At 32.4% G+C, this 20,507-nt stretch overlaps 1 protein-coding gene across 3 annotated transcripts in view; it reads right to left on the bottom strand.

Annotated features, from left to right (window-relative positions):
- LOC111416190 (membrane-attack complex domain containing protein torso-like) overlaps positions 1-20,507 on the bottom strand; it is a 125,767-nt gene that overhangs the window by 45,929 nt on the left and 59,331 nt on the right. For all 3 annotated transcript variants that reach the window (XM_023048151.2, XM_071200687.1, XM_023048152.2), the window contains exon 2: positions 17,327-17,665. In XM_023048151.2, the coding sequence (XP_022903919.1) occupies positions 17,327-17,647 (321 nt within the window). In that variant the 5' untranslated portion in view covers positions 17,648-17,665. The remainder of the gene's footprint in view (positions 1-17,326; positions 17,666-20,507) is intronic.

Below are 20,507 nucleotides of genomic sequence, written 5' to 3'. Positions count from 1 at the left end.
AATTCTTGAATTAATTGGAATTTGTAGATCTTCTCTCCTACTTAATTCTGACTCTTACCTCCAATCTGGGGAACTCCGGAAGCCCGAGCAAATAATGATGCAAGGTAGGTGAGGCAAAGATGTGGGTGGTGACACAGAGGATGACGTAGAGGTGGTCTCGTAAGTCATATATCTTGTAGAATGGAGCTGGAGCTATACGATGAAGAGTACTGCTGGCCAAGAAAGTTTACTCTGCAACAGTATTTAATCATCTCTAAGAATATACATTCTTCAGAATATACAAGTTCCGGATCTATAAAATAATTTTAAAGCCTGTAATGACACAGCTATGAGACCTAAACTCCTGAGAATTCAAGGATACCGAAGCAACTGCTTAATAGGAAACTGCACGATGCGAGATTTAGGGAAAGGCCGAGAGCAAGATGGGGGACAAGACGGGGAGCGACGCTAGTGATATGTTTGGGTCCAGAAACTAAGGGAGGTCAAGAACTGATAACGGTTTGTGACAAGAATAAGAAGTATCTTCGCTGATGTTAAATTCTTATGTATGATGTCGGATGGAGATGCTCGGATATTGATGTATACTTCCAGCTAAGCTGCAGCAGCAATTTTTTCTACCGAACAAGCTGCGGGGTGATGCTAAAGGTCTATTAACATGCCAGGAAAACGATCTTTCTTCTTCAACTTCCTTACACTATTGTTAGATGGTGCTTCATTTCTATCGAATGGCTTGCATAAGTTTTCAATATTGCTCACTGTTCATCAAGCATATATCGACGCATTTCGTTAATCACGTAGTGTACTGAATTTCTATCACTTAACAAATGACAGTTGAGTGATACAACAACCACAACTATATAAAATACTATACTTATACGTGTTTCCTCTAATATAATTAAGACGTAACATAAGCCTCTCTGTGATACTCTTGACAACGTTGCTATTATAGCTGGATCTCGACTTATATTTTTTTCCAGATTTTTTGAGGGGTAGTTCTTCATAAACGCAATAATTAAATCGGTTGTAAGGATTAAAGATGTCAGTGTTTCTTCAATCTTATTTAAGGTATTTGAAAGAGTGATATACATCTAGGTTACTGATCACGTCGAGTCTCATGCTATTTGTGAGCCAGTTTGATTATAGCTTATATTATAGACGATTAGTTTATACATGTCGGGTGGATAACAAACAGGTGAATTGAGAAAGTAGACTATTTAATAAACTTTTTTGTTCTTTTTCATGATTTTCTAGCATGCACGGGTGATAATTAGACATGATATGTTGCTGATGACTGACAGAAATAACGAGACTGTAAATAAATTGCTAGTGTCAAGCTGTGTCTGATTAAAAAAAATTGGGTCAAGCCTTCATTTCCTCAATTAGTTGTGACGTCCTAGCTTGGTGCAGAGAAGGCTATAAGATTTATTGCGGAAGTTGATTATCGGGAAGATTACACTGAAAATTTTGATACTTCCCTAATCATACATTAAGAAATTTTTAAGATGCTGCTTTTTCAAGAAAGACTAATTTGTTACTCACTAGTGTAGTTTCTATCAACTGATTGTGAGTAGAATACAAAAAAGTCATATACATATAAAATTTATTATTGTTGCTGATAAAATATGTTTCAAGAAATTATTGCAGGAATTTAGAACTAAATAGTGATTTTTGAAAAACCAGAAATGCTTTTAACATCAACTGAAATAATATGCACACTTTGTAAACTTCGTGGTTCTAATAATAGTAGATATAATTATTTTATCTTTACGCAGCTATTAATTCTATACTAGGACCATAAAACATCTCGAATCGTGACCACATTTTTTCTTTCTGGTTTTCATATGCTCCTTTCGGGCAATTTAGCCAATCATCAAACAATGCTATAATCACTTCGAGAGTCCTTGAAACAATTGTTATGAATTGATGCATTCTACTTGTGTCGTTTGATAGATGACAGTAAAGCTAGGAGAATCAGACGATAGCAAGATTGAAACTCTGTCGATTTTCACAGTGATTTGTTAATATGTTATTTTAATCTAATATATTTTTGTAGGTATATTTTTTAGTCGACATATTATGTGGAAGTTGTAACAGCTATATTTTCACAAATGTCGCACCTAATCTTTTCAACAAAAAAGCCGATATACACTTTTCTTGGTCATCTAAAATCATGTTTTAACATTTTTCATGTTATCGTTGTGTTGAACAACCACTATCTTAAATTTAAATGTTTTCAAGTACTTAAAGAGTGCAACATCCGCTTAAATTACTAGTACATGTTATAAAGTGTTAAAGTTTGTCGTGTATGATGCCGCACCAAAGATAAACAAACGTTGATGTTAAATTTTACATAACCAGTGTGGATTTCCCACCTTGCAATAATTTATGTTGTCACCCGTCATGGTTTGTGGTCGTCGAAGAACATTAATTTGCAAAAAATACGAATCTGTATTGTGAGTCTATCAAATGGATTATTAAATTTGTTGCCATTGTTTTTTCTGATGCATGAAATCATGTTAAGGATGGAATTTGCTATGATTCAGTATTTTTTAAACCCTAGTAGAAGAAAGAACACAATTTCTAATACCAAAATATTCGCTCATTTTTTATTAAAGATAACTACTCTAATATTTATCTATGTATTAATCGAAATAAAATGAATCCATAAAGAAACAAAACCGGAATTTCTACACACATATTGTGTATTCTACGTTACTATTACTTCCTCTAAGCTTTTGATCGATATCTTCGTTTTGTGGTTAAAATTGTTTCCTACTCCAACGGTTGAATAATAAATGTGGTGTTTGAGTTCAAAAATGATTTTAGATGTAGGAGAGCGGGTCCGTTATACAACACCAAGAAAAAGTACATTTGTTGAAAAACAACAATCTTTGATAATGTTTGTGGCATAATGCCATTTGAGAGTTATAGTTCGATGATACATTAGGTCTTTAAAAATTATTACCTATAGATTTATGAGATATGCCAATAATGATCCAATAATCTATCAGCATTGTAGCAAAACAGTGATGAGATTTTCTTCATTCACCTTGCCGATTTTTCTTCCGATTGAAACAAAAAAAATCCTTTGAAATTCAAATAAAAAAATTTTTTAATACTTTCTGTATTGCATACTATATAAATTTCGTATCAATGTACCAATTTTTATTGAAAAGGTTCATTTCGTGTACTTAAAGTTTCGGTATAAATTAAGAATCCATGCGTCATCAAAGAGCATTACAAGTATGGAGTGTTGAGTATACGTTACTCACCCCATAGAGTTTTGTAATAATGAACCTATTACAACATTCCTTAGTTGATGACGAAACATGGACGATCTTCCGAGCTGTAGACTGATGACTAAATATTTTTCATGAAGAGTGCGACAAGATTTCAACCTCACTTTAATCGCGATTTTTTCTAAACGACGGTACTATAGATTGGATTCTTCTATGAGTGAGTTATATCATGGCCATATACACATTATGACGGAATAGAAGACAATCTAAGCTTGCGTGATGTCCTCTTCTGTGTTTAATAAATAGCTGTAACCTGTCCGAAGTCTTCACACATTTACTATTGATCAATTAAGCTCATTTTTGCTTGGGAATGTATACATGAAGATCTAGCCAGGCTTGTTACCCGTACATTTCAACATTGTTTTAATATTAATGCGAAAAAATCATTGTAGATCCTATTTGGAATGGAATAAGTATGTTCTTTTCATTGTAGTTACTAACCATCTTTGGATAGTTTATCACGAGGATAGTAAAAGTGCAAGTAATTTAACGAAAATTTATCTATATCTAAATACTGTGTCAGTGGTGGTACAACTATGTCTACCCATAATTATCTAATAAGAGCTATAAGAACTGATATCTATCCATGAGAGAGCAACATCATAATAACTGATTGAGAATTACTATAACCATCAAATTTAGTATTCTTTTCTGTTATTAGGGTAACAATATCAGGTTTCAAGCAGTTAGAAAAAGTTGCCAGAGCATAAAAAACTTATGATTAATTATCGGTTAACGATAGTATGATTACATTTTACATATAGTATGTTTAATCTTCGATTCTTAAAAATAAAACTCAAAGATTAATATTTTTAATTAATACAGATCCACAGATACCATATTGACATTAATCTAACTAAATGAATTTCAAAATTCGTCGGGTCTTATAAACACTCAGGCAGAGAGCCCAACTAATCAATCACGAGCCATTCTTTTTAATTTTGTCTCCCAAACGATATTTTTCTTCCCTATTTTTCCTTGTTAAATTTATTTTTAAGAATCTGCCATTTTAGCAATTTTCAGCAATTGGTTATTGCTTTTTCGACATAGAGTTTCTGCAATATTTGTGAAACCTAAGATGCACGTAACTGATAAGAATTTTAATGAACGCCTGTGGTTCGATGGGCATGTTCGATTTTTTCTACAGGAAACTTATTCAACCATGAGGTTACTTTACAACAACAGATATTTTTTGACTTAGCAACTGCAAACGCAACAATTCGATGTTTTGGTGTCGTTTATTTTCAACTACGCTGACGTAATCTGACAATCTTGTAATTATCGCTAAAATCTAAGGGTTGAATACGCGTGCTTACGATTTACATATAGTATCTGAACATGCAGTAGCAAGAACTAGAAGGTTGAATATCGCGTGACATAGAATTCTTCACGACAAAATTGTTTTGTATGAGTTTCCGCATTACTTATATGATAAAATTATATCCTACATACTGATTACTACTTTTAAGATTAATGGTAAACACAATACATTGTTGCTCTCGGAAAATTCTGGGGAGTTGCGGTCCATATCTGCTAATGTATATGGAGTTGAATGAATGAACTCAATGAACTCAACTGTGAAATGTTTTTCGCATTTTATATGGTACTGATAGACTGACAAAATTGACATAACATCCACATAATAAAGATTAAGTTTCTTTTACGTATTCTGTACGTATTCTGAAAAAGTTTACTTTCAGGTTTCGTGATTTTATTGAAATTTTATATTTGAATTTATATCTGAATGTTTCATGATTATAATAATTAAGCAAGATTTAAATCATTTATGATTAAAATCAGTTAAAGCACAAATGTATACAAAAAGAAACTGTTTATATATTTAGATAATAACCATTTGTGGTTACGCGATTTACATAATATACATATTTATTGAAATATCACATATTTTACATAATAATATTCCTAGAATTTGAATATTATTTTTAACGAATTCTTAATGTTGTGTTCAATATGCATTAATCTCTAATTACGTGATATATATCCTAGATTTTTTCTCAAAAATTAATAATGGTTGTCAAAATCGAATTTCAACGTTAAAGAATATTGAAAATATTTTTGTTAGCTAGCACCGCTTGTTACATGATGTAACCAAGCGGTGCAAACAGGTGGATAAAAAAATTAAGTCGGTTTATTCTAAATACAATTAGTTTACAAGTTTACAAAGTATACAAAGTTTTAGTTCAGTAAATATTAATGAAATAAATGAAATTCTTATGGAAACATCATAATATGTAAAAATCGATAAATCAAGTTTCATTTTTCTTTGAGTTACCTCCTGATTTTTATACTTCATAACTGTGTGTACGTTCTGGTATACCGAGACTAAACTAATCCTTAAATCCTATTTAGATTTGCAACTTAAAATTCTTTGGTAACTTGGCTGGTTAAACAAAACTCGATATGTCTAATCGCGATGAAACAAAGATCGATAAATCCATTTTCTAGGAATTATTCTGTTAGATGGTTTGATAATACTGGCAAAGCAATAACGCCGATCGATTATGATGTATGGAATAGTCGTATCTATTATTGGTCAAGTTGTTGTATTGTTCCTTTGTAGAATTAAGTATCATTGGTGAACGTTTGTTAAATCATGACGAGAAAAGTTTTGCTTGGGCTAAAATATCCTTGAACATTAAGCCAACATTGATAATCTACATTGGACAAAACTGCACAAGACATAAAGTTAAGTTACAAAATCAACAAGTGGAACGAAAACGAAATTTTAAGGAAAACTGCATAACTCGTGAGTTTAGTGCTTTGTATTATTTAAGTCCAAACGAATTTAAAAAGTGAGTTTCTCCGAACTTCTTTATCGAAGCATTTTGAATAAGTAAAGATCGTGTTAACTATTTATGTACAATGAGGAATAAACAAGAAGTTCTTAAAGATCGTAGAGGGGGTGATGAAATTTCTCATAAATCACAAAGTATATAAGATAAAATTATTTCTTTTTCTGGAAATTTAAGAGGTAGTGAAAATCACTCAACCGGTCTAAACTCCTAGCTCAACTAAACATAAACAAGCTACACTAATATTATAACTCTTAATGTAGTTATGCCGCTGATTATTATAGCTTAACAATGTTAAACTAATATTTCGCACTAAATTTAATAAAGGATTTTCTACACTAGCAGCTAAATCTTGTGATTTAACTTAAATTTAAATTCATCGATTCTCCGATTATTATTGGCTATTACATCAATCACCAGTATAACCAATATTCAGGTAGCGGGTAAGGATGAGTATCTATCCTTATCCTGATACATCATAGATCTACTTCAGAGATGTACCCTTGACTAAGCGAGCCTTGATTTATCTGCCAATACCTTACGGGGAAAACCAGTGTTCTATCCTTAGTTTTCCTATCCAAACCTAGAATGTCCTTTCTTATATACTGCCTCCAACCCGCATGGGTAGCGTAGAAGATGGTATATAGACCACAACACAATTTATATAGCTTCTTATAATACTAGAGCTCTACCATCGGATCATAAACTATTAAAAATGGAAGAACTCCGAAAAAGGAGTAGAATTTATAATTCACAAGAAACATATATCTGATATTGAGACTACACTTCCACATCAAATTTGGAAGAAGAAGAACTTGACCCATTGTATAATGACATGGTCCTGCAAAAACAGCTTGCTCACTATACGCTATTGACAGGCGACTTTCTCATGTAAAACTGGGAAAGAAACATCAGTCGCCTAAAACCTACCAGTAAAGTAGACTTACATCCTCTGTCAGAGAACATCAGTTAAGAAAAGATCTAAACATGAACACAAATGAGGGTTATGAGGAAATTTTTCCAGAGTTGGTAAAAATGCTGGAATTGAATGATTACTCTATGATGTTAAAAAAACTAATCTTCTTCTTCTTCTCCCAGCACTAAACTTCTCAGTTCACTTTGGCTTGTTTTACAATACGTTCCATCGTTTCTTTGGCGTTCCTCTAGCTCTCTGTGTCTGTGTCTTCAATTCTCTGTCTCCCTGCAGCTTTTCCAGGTCATACTATGTCTGCACTATCCACGAGCTACTCCTATTCGTGATTTAGACTTATTCTCAATATTCCAGCATCATCTTGTATCAGTCCATATATCTTGCGTAAGATCCCTCTTTCAAAGACTCTTCATTTGTTTTCATTTGCTTATCGGTCTTATAATAGCACGATTAATCTTGAGCTGCTTTGTGCATTTTGTACACGTTCAACAAAATAATTTCCTTTGTTGGTTTTAGTTTTGTTGTTTCGTTAGTTATGAGTCCTAATTTTGAGACTTCTTTTACGAGTTGAGAAAATGTTTTCCTCAGTTCTCCTTTGATGCAGCTTAGGATTACTATGTTATGAGGACATCTCACAAATAGTTTTGCTTGGACTTAGACATAGAAAATTAGGACAGAATAAACATTTAATACCTAATGATATCCATGCTCATCGTTATAGGTAAGATAAAAAGATGTTTAGGTTAACGATGATATAATTTTATTATTCGCAATTGGTGCTACAAATGTTTCGACAGCCTAGCTGTCTTCTTCAGGCACGACTAAAACCATAAAGAAAAGGTATATCATGCTTATCCTTCTATTTTAATATAACTATCCTTATCTCACTTTCTTGAGAACTTCTTTATTACTTAACAACTTACGGTTTGATTGCACCGTTCCAAGATTTAAGGTTTCAACCACCCTTTAAGTACAAACCAATGTATCTTGTAGCATACAATAACATACATCATGAACGCTTTAAAAATTTTCGTTTTTTATCTGAAGACTATAAATATTCCACTAAAATAAAATTCCGTCTACAATGTTTCGAACCGTTTTTGGTTCTCTCAATAATTATAAATTTTTTCCTATAAAATAAAATGTAGTGATTCCATAAATAACCACTAAAACACATTAACTAACAATATGTGTACTTGAGCTTTTTTAGCCATCATCAAGGTTATCGTATTTAAGATGTGAGTCATTACGTTGATAACACGCCATCTAAAAAAGCAAACATTGTTGTATAAACAGCAAAATATAAATATGATACCAAACCAAATAAAAGACAGCATTAATTCAAAAATTAGACAGAGAGATACCATAAATAACTCAGGAGGAAGAGGTAATGATGGAAGAGGAATTATCTTTTTACTAAAGAAATCGACATGAACAAAAGGAATGAAACAGAGTGAAGTTTAAGTTTAGACATCGAGGCGCGACTGATGATTCACATCGAAATGAGAAGTTGCTAATGATTTTTGATTAACATATTCTCAGATTAATGATAAGGTGGAGTTGAGACATGGCAAAATTCTTTGTTTGATGATTGGGACATTTACTGCTTGGGAATAAAGTTGAGTTGAAATTTTTTACAAAATTATTTCCACCATGACAAATTTTTGAATTGTTTATGAAATTGGATTGATACACACTCATTCAAAATGAGGTTAAGTAGAAGAATCGAAATGATATTGATTCTGAGGGAAGTGATAATTTAGTGATATGCAGATTAAATTGTGATGCTCTTTAGTTGATGATGTGGTTGCTTTGAGACATTTTTGGACTTATGATACAGCTGGTTTCAAAATTTGGAAAACAATCAAGCAAACAATTGCTTGTGAGGTAGAGTTGAGACAATTTTGAAATGAGAAAGAGAATGTTATATCATTATTCTTACGTCTTATAACGCTTCAAAATCCATCTACAACAACAATAAAATTATCTTACACCATTCTTGAGTATTTTCATTCGAGTTTAAGAAAATGCCAGAAATTGTAAATGTTACAAGTTGTTATTTGGGTTGAGGGATGAGATTAAGTAGAGATGATATTGAAATGATTCGGTTGTGATATGGTTGGTTAGTCATATTCTTGGATTGACTATTGTTTGTGAAATAGGGTTGAGACATTTTTAGATTGAGAACGACAATGCTATATTATTATTGTTCAAATCAAATCATGTTCTAACATTCTTGCTTTGTATACACAACAACAACTGAGGGATTATTAGATTGTAACAGTTATTATTAAACTATTTATAAAATAATCTAATTTACTTGATAGAAGCTTGCTTTGGATCATGCCCCAGAAGTTTCGCGAAAATAATCTATCCTTTTGGGCAACTCTGAATGAGAGATTACTGCATCTATAACATGTATTTACAATGGCTTTTAACCCAACTTGAAAAACAATCAAATTAGATTGTGACAGTATTGGTTTGCATGAGGTCAGATTGAGATGTTCGTATATTTTGGAATGATTCATTTTTAGATGATTTAATTATTTAAGCTGCCTTTTGGACGTGTCTCAGAGATTTCGTACAGAATTGCATCTTTTATGGGCAACTCTGGGCGGAAAATGAGTAGATGAAAATGCTCGCAACATCTATTTCACAACTTTACAACTTCAGCAACAATAAAATCATGATGTAATATTATTGGTTGCGTATGATGTTGGCTTTAAATATTGTTATAATGTGAAAACATATATTAAATGATTCATTTCAATGTGAGATTACATTATGCAAAACAAACAAATCTAGTTGACAGAAGCTATATTTTGTTGAGCTGCCTTCTTTTTTGGGAAACTATGAACGAGAAATGAGTTCATGAAAACACTGGCAACATGTATTTCGTAACCTTGCGGTTGGTTCTCAAACCAACCTTAACAACAATCCAATTAGAAAGTCACATGTTTGGTTTGTATATAAGGTTATCGTCCACTGCTCACCATTCCGGCAAGAATGGTACTGTCGGTGGCAAGTGACAGATACACCATGTGTATTAGTACCTCACGTAGTGAAGAAGAAGTTGTACTATCCCCCTTTTTAGCCAAAGAGGAGACTAAGAAGAAAAAATTTGATATTAAGTTCATTCTCGTCGTTATAGCTATCAAAATGTTTCGTGCCATAGCTGGAAGGTAATGTTTGAGAGCAAAGTAAAGTAGCATTTTGTTAAGACTAAAATTTGCTATAACTTTTATTCTAAAAGATATTTTGTAGCATGCTCCAATACCCGAGTGTTACCATTAATAACTTAAAAAAGCAACAAATTCTCATATTTTCGTATTTTACTCGATATTGACGCATCTAAGAGTACAATATTATTAAGAATAAAATTTGCTATAACTTTTGTTCTAAACGTTTTTTTATAGCATGATCCGATCCCGAGTTTAACCATTAATAATTGGAAAAAGCAACAAATTCATAAAATATTTATATTTTCGTATTTGACTCGGTCTTCACCCATCTAAGAGCAAAAGTGCAAGAGAGCAATATTGTTAAGAATAAAATTTACCACAGCTTTTGTTTTAAAATTTCTTTTGTAAAATGCTCCGATTTTCGAGCGTTAGCCTTAATAACTTAAAAAAGCAACAAATTTGTTAAATTCTCATATTTTCATATTTTTCTCGATAATAACGCATCTAAGAGCTAACGTGTGAGAGAGCAATGTTGTTAAGAATATAATTTGCCACAACTCTTATTCCAAAAGTTCTTTTGTAAAATTCTCCGATATCCGAGTGGCTACCCTTAACCACTTGAAAAACAACGAAATTCAAAAAATTTTCATATTTTCGTATCTTTTTCGATATTGATGCATCTAAGAAGAAAAGTTATCATTGATTCTACGAATACTTAGGTTGGCAATGCTGGTTGGGGACTAAACATTTTTACTATTTCAGTAATCCAATCAAACATTTATTACCGCTTTTGGAGTACTTGGTATTATACTTCTGCTACTGATCTTGTACTTTTTTTGGTTTCACGTTGGTAGTAGAATTTCTGTAAATATTTGGAGTAACATTTGGTTATGGACATCGTCTATAACCTGGAAATACGAGAAGAATCATCCACTTGACTGTTTTCTTCTTTGGCATGAATATCTATATTCAATATTCCCAACAGGGTCTGATCGCTGACTAATAAAAAAATAATTACATGCCTAACTTGTTCGACAAAATCCGACGCGCCCACTTGTCCCATCCGTCACGGTATCTTCCGTTTTTTTGACAGAAAGGACCGGAGACCAGCAATCCCATATGTCAACGGATGGCATGTGCCGTAATGTGCTGGTCTAGTAAGCGGATGTTAATTCATGTGGCGCCGAAAGGGCTAAGTGGACTAAGTGGAGACGGCTAACCTTTACATTGTATATCTGAGGTTTCTGATAACGCTATTGAGGTGGCAATCTCGAAAATAAAAATGAATTCTTGTCGACCTGACGGCACTGATTTGAAGTTTTTTAGAATACGTAGCTCTTTTATTATACCGGAGATCCGACACATTATTAAGCAATCACTGGTTACACCTGTTCCGAAGATGTCGCAGCCGAGTGGGTTTAGCGATCTTCGCCCTATCAGTATACTGCCTAAAATTTTTGAACGTGTGCTAGCTGATCAGTTGTGTGACCATATACAGGGTAATTCAAATTCGAACCCCACCATTGGGATCTTAGAAACCATAAGAGATACAGAAATGGTTAAGTGGGGGCAAAGTTGCGTATCTTAAAGCTCATCATTTTTCAACAAAGTTTTTGGATGTAGCTGTTTTAGTTTTTAAAATATGGCCAAAAAACAAAAAACCTTTTTTACCTATAACTCCTTTATTTTTCGTTTTTTCATGAATCTGAAAAAACATTCTTAAGGCAACTTTTTATGAAAAATGTCATGACACAACTAGAAATTTTCTCCGACGTTTGATTTTCGTGAAACTATTATCAGGTTTATTCTTCTGACATATCATTGAAATCAGAATTAATTATCCTATTTTTTGGTGTGAAAATCAAATATGGCGTTGATAAGAAAAAATAAACCTGATGATAGTTTCACGAAAACGAAACGTCGGAGAAAATTTCTAGTTGTGCCATGACATTTTTCATAAAAAGTTGCCTTAAGAATGTTTTTTCAGATTCACGAAAAAACGAAAAATAAAGAAATTTTAGGCAAAAAACGAAAAAGTAATTTTTTTGTTTTTCGGCCATATTTTAAAAACTAAAACGGCTAGATCCAAAAACTTAGTTGAAAAATGATGAGCCATTTAATCATTTCTGTATCTCTTATGGTTTCTGAGATTCCAATGGTGGAGCTCGAATTTGAATTACCCTGTATACAGGGTGTATCAGGTATGAGTAGAAAAAAATTGAGGGGTTATGGGTCTCCTCTTTCTGAATAAAAAAATTCTTATAATACAATGTCCCATTCTTTGTCCTTCTTCAGATATGATACAATAAAGTTAAGGGTTCACAAGTTTGAGTACTACTGGTTAATGAATTATAGTAAGCAGACATTGCTTTGCAATTTGTAATTTGTTTCTAGTTTTGTAATTTTGTTGTTTTTAATACAATAAGCAAGTTTAGTTATTAAAACCAAAATTTTTGTAAATTTTCACATTACAGAGTGATAAAACAGAAGTGATAAATTTATTCGTATAAAGTAAACAACCTCTAAAAAGTATCTCAAAAATGACTTTTATGTGTCAAATTAAAGCTATATACATAAGCAAAACCTGCTTAGTATAATTCTTTATACAGCAGTACTTAAACTTTCAAACCCTTAACTTTATCGTATCATATCTTAAGAATGGTAAAGAATGTGTTATAAGAATTTTTTATTCACAAAAAGGGGACCTATAACCCCTCAATTTTTTTCTACTCATACCTGATACACCCTGTATAGTCAAAATATTTTACCAAAATATCAGTCAGGGTTTCGCAATGGATACTCTTGCGAAACTGCACTTACAAGTGTCATTGATGACATTCATAAAGCGTCTGATTTAGGGCTTGTTACTATACTAGTAAGTTTACATTATAGTAAACCATTCAATACCATTAAGCATACGATGATGACTGCTATTCTTCATTACGTCGGATTTAATAACAATTCTGTTAAATTAATTGAAAGTTACTTAAAGGGTAGAACTCAGACGGTGAGGATCGCTGAATGTATTTCGCAGCATGGAGGTGTTGCTTCTGGTGTGCCACAGGGTTCGATTCTTGGGCCGCATTTGTTTTCGATATATACTTCGTCTTTACCTGATTGTTTATCGACTTGTAAATACCATCTGTACGCGGATGATACACTTATCTATCATTCATTTCCTTTACAAGAGGCTCAAGACGCTCTTAAACTTATAAACAATGACCTTGATCGTCTAGCTAATCTATCTTAATCGCATTATTAAGTTTGAATCCGAATAAATCTTCGGCTACAATTTTTGATAATGCAAAAGTTCGAAAGTCGTTCAATAGTGACAATATGTTGATCAAGATAAGTGGTATAAACATAAAATTCGTTAATAAAGTAAAAATTTTGGGTCTTGAGGTTGACAGTGATTTACGTTTCATCGATCACGTTAATACCTTGGTTAGACGATCATACGGCAAATTAAAAATGCTTTACCCCAATAGACATTTGTTGAATAAAGATGATTCTGTGTGATTCTTTGGTTCTTTCATTTAATCATTGTGATCTTGTTTATGGGCCTTGTTTGATGATAAATGATGTGCAGAGAATAGAGAGGGTCCAGAAGTCCTGTCTCAGGTACATTTGAAATGAAACCGTCATGAAAGAATATCGTATAAGCTGGCTAGTGCAAATTGGCCTATTGTTTCGAATTGTAAGCCACCTTACCTCTATGAAAAGATTACGTACAAAACCAATGTTCATCATTTAAATTTGAGGCGTAAAAACTTAATTTGTTTTCCCAAACATCGAACTCAAACTTTTAAACATTGTTTTTCCTATATCATTGGATCGGTTCTCAACAACCTTCCTATTAGCTATTCTGATTACAGCATGCAAATATTTAAAAAAAATACAAAAACTATCTTGCCTCATTAGGTGCCAGGGCTGGCGATAGCACTGACCAATAAGATTATGTGATCGAGAGAGAATAATGTATTTTGTCTTGCAGTTGTTGTATTGGTGATGAGAAAGAATATTTGAGTTTTATTTTGGAATTATAAATAATTATACAGGGTGTCACACAAAAAACGCCCCAGCTGTAACTCTGTCATTTATATTCCGATTTTCATGACCGAGGCATCAAATGAAATGGTTTGATAAATACTATGGTTCATGCTACAAATAAATTTTTTTCAAGGCCATCTTCAATTTTAAGCGATTATTAACGTTTGTTTTTCAAATTGCTCCATATATTTTTCTTCATGTCATTAGATAGAGATTGTTTTTCTGAATTCATTGATGTGCAATACATCCATTTTGAATGTAATTTTAGTAAAAAAAAGACACCTGTATATACAGGTTGTCGCACAAGAACGCCGTAAGCTGTAACTCTGTCATTTAACTTCCGATTTTTATAAACGAGGTATCAAATGAAATGGTTTGATGAATGCTATGATTCATGCTACAAATAAACTTTTTCCAACGCCATCTTCGATTTCAAACGATTATCAACTTTTGATTTTCAAAATGCGTGGTATATTTTTTTTCACGTTATTGGATAGAGATTTTTTTTCTGGACCCATTGATGTACAATACATTAACATTAATTGTAATTTTAGCAGAGAAAAACAATTAAAACATTTTCCGAACATTGTCTGTAATACTGCAGTGTGCCATGGAAAAAAATAACACGCAAAACTGATAACAGTCATTAAATGCTATGTCAATGCCCGAAGCAGTTGTAAATGATACTTATAAGTTGTTTTTTCATTTATCCCGTGGCACACTACAGTATAATACAAGTGACTTTAAGAGAATGTTCAGAAACTATTTTAATGTTTTTTTATGCTACTTTTAACATTAATGTTGATGTATTGTACATTCAAAAAAAAACTCTATCCAATAGCGTGAAGAAAAACATACCGAGCAATTTGAAAATCAAATGTTGGCTAATCATGACAACTCATGACAAATAATGGCTAATAGATGAAAAAGATTGTAGTAAAAGATTTTTGGTTTCCTAAATATCCGATATATGCGGCGACATCTAGGTTAAGGTGCCTAGATGACCTCAATGCTCTTGATTTTTGCTTTTGGGATCACTTAAAAAGCATAATGTACGACACCGAAGCTAATACTGAGCAAGGATTGCGAAATTAGATACAAACTGCTTTCGAGACAATATCCTGGTTTATGCCGCACTATCATATCATCTCCAAAGCGTACAGTCTTTGTTTCCAGAAATCATCTTACACAGCAAGACCAAACTATCTCATCTGTTTAGAACTGATACCACCATACTTATTTCATATTCTAAAAAAATTATTTACACACATTTGAGTGTGTCGTTTGCTCACGTCCTTCTGATTGCAAGAGTTGACTACACAAATGATGTCGGGCAGCCTTCCTCTGTTTCGTTGTTCTAACCAAAACGTTCGACAAAGTAAGGATAAAAGAATTAACACAGGGCAAACATTACAAAGTATGTAATGTAAACTGTGGTTACACTATGAATGATTACAAAATCAAGATTGTGTTATGGAGATGATGCCGTCCTCTTGGCTGAAACTGAAGGTGGCATACAGTGGTTAACACAGACATTTAACATTGCAGCTGATGAAGTGAATACTGAGGAGCTTAATACTGAGCAAAGATTGCGAAATCAGATACAAACTGTTGCGGAGATAATCCGCCAACACTCTGATTCAGGCCGCACTAGTGAGACATCGTGGATTTAGCGAGCCCACTTGTGTATAGAAAATATTGGAAACAGCTTGGAACACTTGCTTTAATGTCATTATAAAATCTTATAAGTATTCTTGATTTAAAAGTAAATTTCATGGATATCTAGGAAACTACAAAACTTTTGCTTCAATTTTCTTCACTCATTATTTGTCATGAGGTATACATCCCCAAGTTTATGCGTATAAGTTGAGAATCAGCCTGTATATAAGGTTGGACTAAGACATTCGTATATTTTCGATTGATTAATTTCTACACGAGGGTCCAAAATAATCTAATCTTATTGACAAAAACTATCTATTTGAACGCACCTAAAAGTCTGGGCCCAGAGTTGCTTCACTTTTATGGACAACTCTGGGCGAGAAATGAGTACATGCAACATGTATTCATGTATACTTACCCTCAACAACAATCAAATCAGATTGTGACATTCTTGGCTTCCATATGAGGTTAGATAGTGATATTCTTATATTGATGTGAGGTCATTTGAGGCATTTGAATATTTTGGAATAATTAATTTCTAAACGATAGTACATCACGCAAAACTATTTAATCTAGTTCACCATATTTAACTGACTCTGGAATGCCTCTCAGAGATCTGCTTTTTGGGTAACTTTGCCCAAGAAATAAGTACATGAAAACGCACGCAACATGTATTTCGCAGCGTATATCGCATAATAAATCTTCAATATTCTACATGATTGATAAAAAAAAATTGAATACTCTATCTATTATGGATGTTACTATTAGCTCGCTATCAATCGCGATGAATAACGTATCAATACATCGGAAATAGGTGCCCTCTATTTGATTCAGAAAAACGGCCACAATTGTAACAAGAGAAATATTAATGGCACAGCAAAAGCTTTTTGACGACGAGGAAGCCGTCATGAATGGTTTTAACTTGAAATATTATGAAGTGTTAAACGCATTTTTCTTGAATCCACGTTTTAAATTTTATCTTTCTACTTAAAATTAATGTGTTTTTAATTTGACAACACGTTTTAGTTATAATTTAAAATTTTATGTTTTCAAAAAGCTTTCAATAGCTAAGAACAATTTAAACTGAAAAAAATGTTCTTCAACACGAAACTCTGAAGATATCTTAAGTTGAAAGATAAAATTTATTGTTATATCAAATTACTAACGCGAAATTCTAGGAGTGTTAACTTTTTGAATAAATTTTTTCCAAAGAAATTAATTGGTTGTTTAATAACTGATTCAAATAAACTTTGATGAACTTTATGTTCTAAAATCTTTCAAGTTAATAATGAACTTGATTTTGTATCTAAATGATTAGATTAGAGATGATTAGAGAAGTATAAAACAATTTGAAATAACTTCTTAAATTAAAAAATTAAATAAATAACTCACCTTCATGGTAATACTAAGATATCCGTATCTAGTAAATAGATTAATCGCATGTCCGACCTGCAGTTGCGATTCGGGAACCACAGCTTCAACTGAAGAATCAGTGTTTCCACCAGAAGATCCTCCAGCTACAACTTGAGAAGAAACTTGTCTTTCCCTTCTTAAACTCCTAGAAACTCCAAACGATTCCAACGAACTATCCGAAAAACTCAAAGTATTGGACGTTGGATACGAAACAGCAGCCGAAGATGATCCAATAATAAGGAAGACTGCGTAGATCGTTGCGGTTAGCAGCGCGAGCGACGCGACCGCTCCGCTCCACATTCTTGCCGCAACTGGCACCTGCAGCAGAGAACGGTTCAGTTCAATTTGGTTTCGTACTCTACGTTGCGCGTTTTATGGAAAAAGGGAGAGAGAATCCGTCGTTTTTCGACGACGTCGTCGTCGTTGACTTCATTCGCGTGTTCGCGCAAGCTCAAAAAGTCACTCACTGGGATAAATAAATGTGGACAGGATGTTAAAAGACACAAAAAGTAAATTCTGGGTGGTTTAACAAAGTTTGCTGTATGCTCTTAAAAAAAGATTCTCTAAGTGGTTTTAGGAATGGTTATAAATTAAATACTTTAACACAAAACAAAATAACTATTTCGGTTTGGAAGTAATTTTTAAAATAAATCAACTGCATTCAAATTAAATATAATTGTTGCATTGTTATTTCATTAATTGATTAGTAACTTTGGTAATTGGATAAAAATGAACGATAGTGAATAGCCGATTAATTAATATAAATAACATGAGGTTCATGAATTATTAAATTAATTACTCTGTAAATATTAACGATTTTTTTTTTGATTATTTGCGGTTTTATAAGAGATTAATAATTAATGTAAAGCGTTATGAATTAAACGCCAACCAAACATTTAATTAAATAACTACAAACTTTTAAGATAATTACTAGATTTAGAATATAAATTGATAATTAATAATTATAGAAATTTTAATACTAAGAAAAATATTTGAATTAAAATTCCGATCAATTAATCGTCTCGTTTGTTTGTATAGTAGTAAACGTGAAAGCGAAAGAGTTTTTTTATAACGTAAGAGTTACGTAAAACGTCTCAGTGGGTCAATACTAAAGTTTACGACACCACAAAGTTCTACATTGACTACAAATGAGAGAAAAACAACATTTCTCAAAAGATAATAATAATAAATTGGAATGGATGCTTCAAAAATGTTACAAGTATCAACTAGCAACATTTTAACAAATACTGATTGTGACTATAAATAGATAATCTAACCACAAATGCTTGTTGAATTAAAAGAAAAGACCTTGAACGTTTTTATTCAACCAGATTGATACAAAAAACGAGACAATTTTCAATTTAGATTTTCAATTCTATTAAAAATTTTATTAATAATCATTGTGGATATAAATGTCTAAAGCATTTATCAATAAATTTTGATTACTACATGGGATTACAATCTTTGCCATTATAACTTATAGACCTTTTTCAGAATTTCTATAAGAGATATTGGATTTGTTTTCATATAAAAGATCATACTTGTTCATATTACTAGAATCTAAAAAAACTATTTCTAGCCTTTAGGATTTTTTGTACACATGATCTAAAACCCTTCTATGATAAGGGTTGTAAGTTCTAAATGTAAACAATTTAAAGTTCATAAGTTTAATAGTGTCTAAAGATCTCACTCATGTATACAAAAGACGTACTTTTCTTAGTTAAAGAGGTGCTTATTATGTTGAAAATTGCTCAATGCCAATTTCCGTGAAAGGTGAAGAAACAAATTGTGCTATCTAGCTTTGCTTTAAACTAGAAATTATTTCCACATTCTGTTTACTGTTACATTCTGTCGGATTGCAATGAATGTTGAATTTTCAAAACTCAACCTTTCCTATAAATGCTTGTACATCTGAAATCATTCTTTGCCTCTCTCTTGACGTTGTAAATGAAGTTCATTTAGTTTTTCTGTAAGGTTCACAAGAAATCCAAAATCTTCCAACCAGATTGAATCTTTCAATTATTTCCATATGTCTCATATTTTCTTCACTCACAGTAAAGAAGTAAATTCCCGCATTGACAGTCCATTTCATGGGTCAAGTTTTGAATAATCTTCTCTGTAACGCATCCGCTTTGATCTTATTGACAATTTTTACAACTTCGTACAAACATTTCATAACGTCGTTTAGTTTAAGAAATTTTCTACATAATGCTTGTAGATAATACAACATAAAGAAAGTGTAGAAAATTTTTATCTTTGCGAAATAATGCCACGAGACCTTTATCAGAACCCGCTGGAGAACTATCGATCAACCCTACCATCTTAAATATAGGTAGTTTTTAAGACGAAATAATATTTTTCTAATGAAAAAGCAAGTCCTGTCCATTAGTATGCCCTCTTAATAGAATAAACTTAAAAAGTTCTTCCATAATTGGGTTCTTCTTTTTTTGGCCATCCAATACTTCCTCTTCCGTTAGGTGGTTTGTCTCTTGCTACTCGCACAAGTCTGTTGATTGCGATTCTGTTGATGTGTTTGTTCCATTCTTGTTTTCTGTTTGATACCCATTCGTTAATATTTCCTACATTGCATTCCTTTCTTATCTTTCTTATCCTTTCTTATCTTCACTTCGCTCTCTGTCCTCAAGCAGTATTTTTGTTTTTGACGTATGTAGTCTTGTTTCCGCTGTATAAATCATAATAAGCGATCTTGTTTTAGTTGTTCGATTAATATGATTGTTTCTCCAAATCAGTTGCTTAAGGCATCCCACTATTTTATTTGTCATTGTCACCTATCGCCAAAGTTCTTCTATCTCACCATAACTTGTTATATTCATACCCAGATAATGAAATTTCATTGGTTGCTCTATTACCTTACCATCGATTTATTGCATCTACGGGGTTCTTTATACATTTTGTTTTTTCCGCGAATATTTCCATATTATATTTTCTCCCTGTTGTAAATGTACATGTACATGTAAGTCTCGACCTTTCGTTTTTCGTTATATTTATTTTTTGCTTACCACAAAAGTACCACGTTTGTTATCTTTATAAGGTTTCCTCTTTTGTATGTACATTATTTGCGATAATTACATGATGACTCTGTGGCAGCCTTATTTTTGTCAATAGTTTAAAAAAAGGTCTGCTTCCAATAAACTGGTTT

This window comes from Onthophagus taurus, chromosome 11, assembly GCF_036711975.1.
Source record: "Onthophagus taurus isolate NC chromosome 11, IU_Otau_3.0, whole genome shotgun sequence".
In the NCBI taxonomy this organism is placed as follows: domain Eukaryota; kingdom Metazoa; phylum Arthropoda; class Insecta; order Coleoptera; family Scarabaeidae; genus Onthophagus; species Onthophagus taurus.
This window is presented reverse-complemented; position numbering and strand designations above follow the sequence as displayed.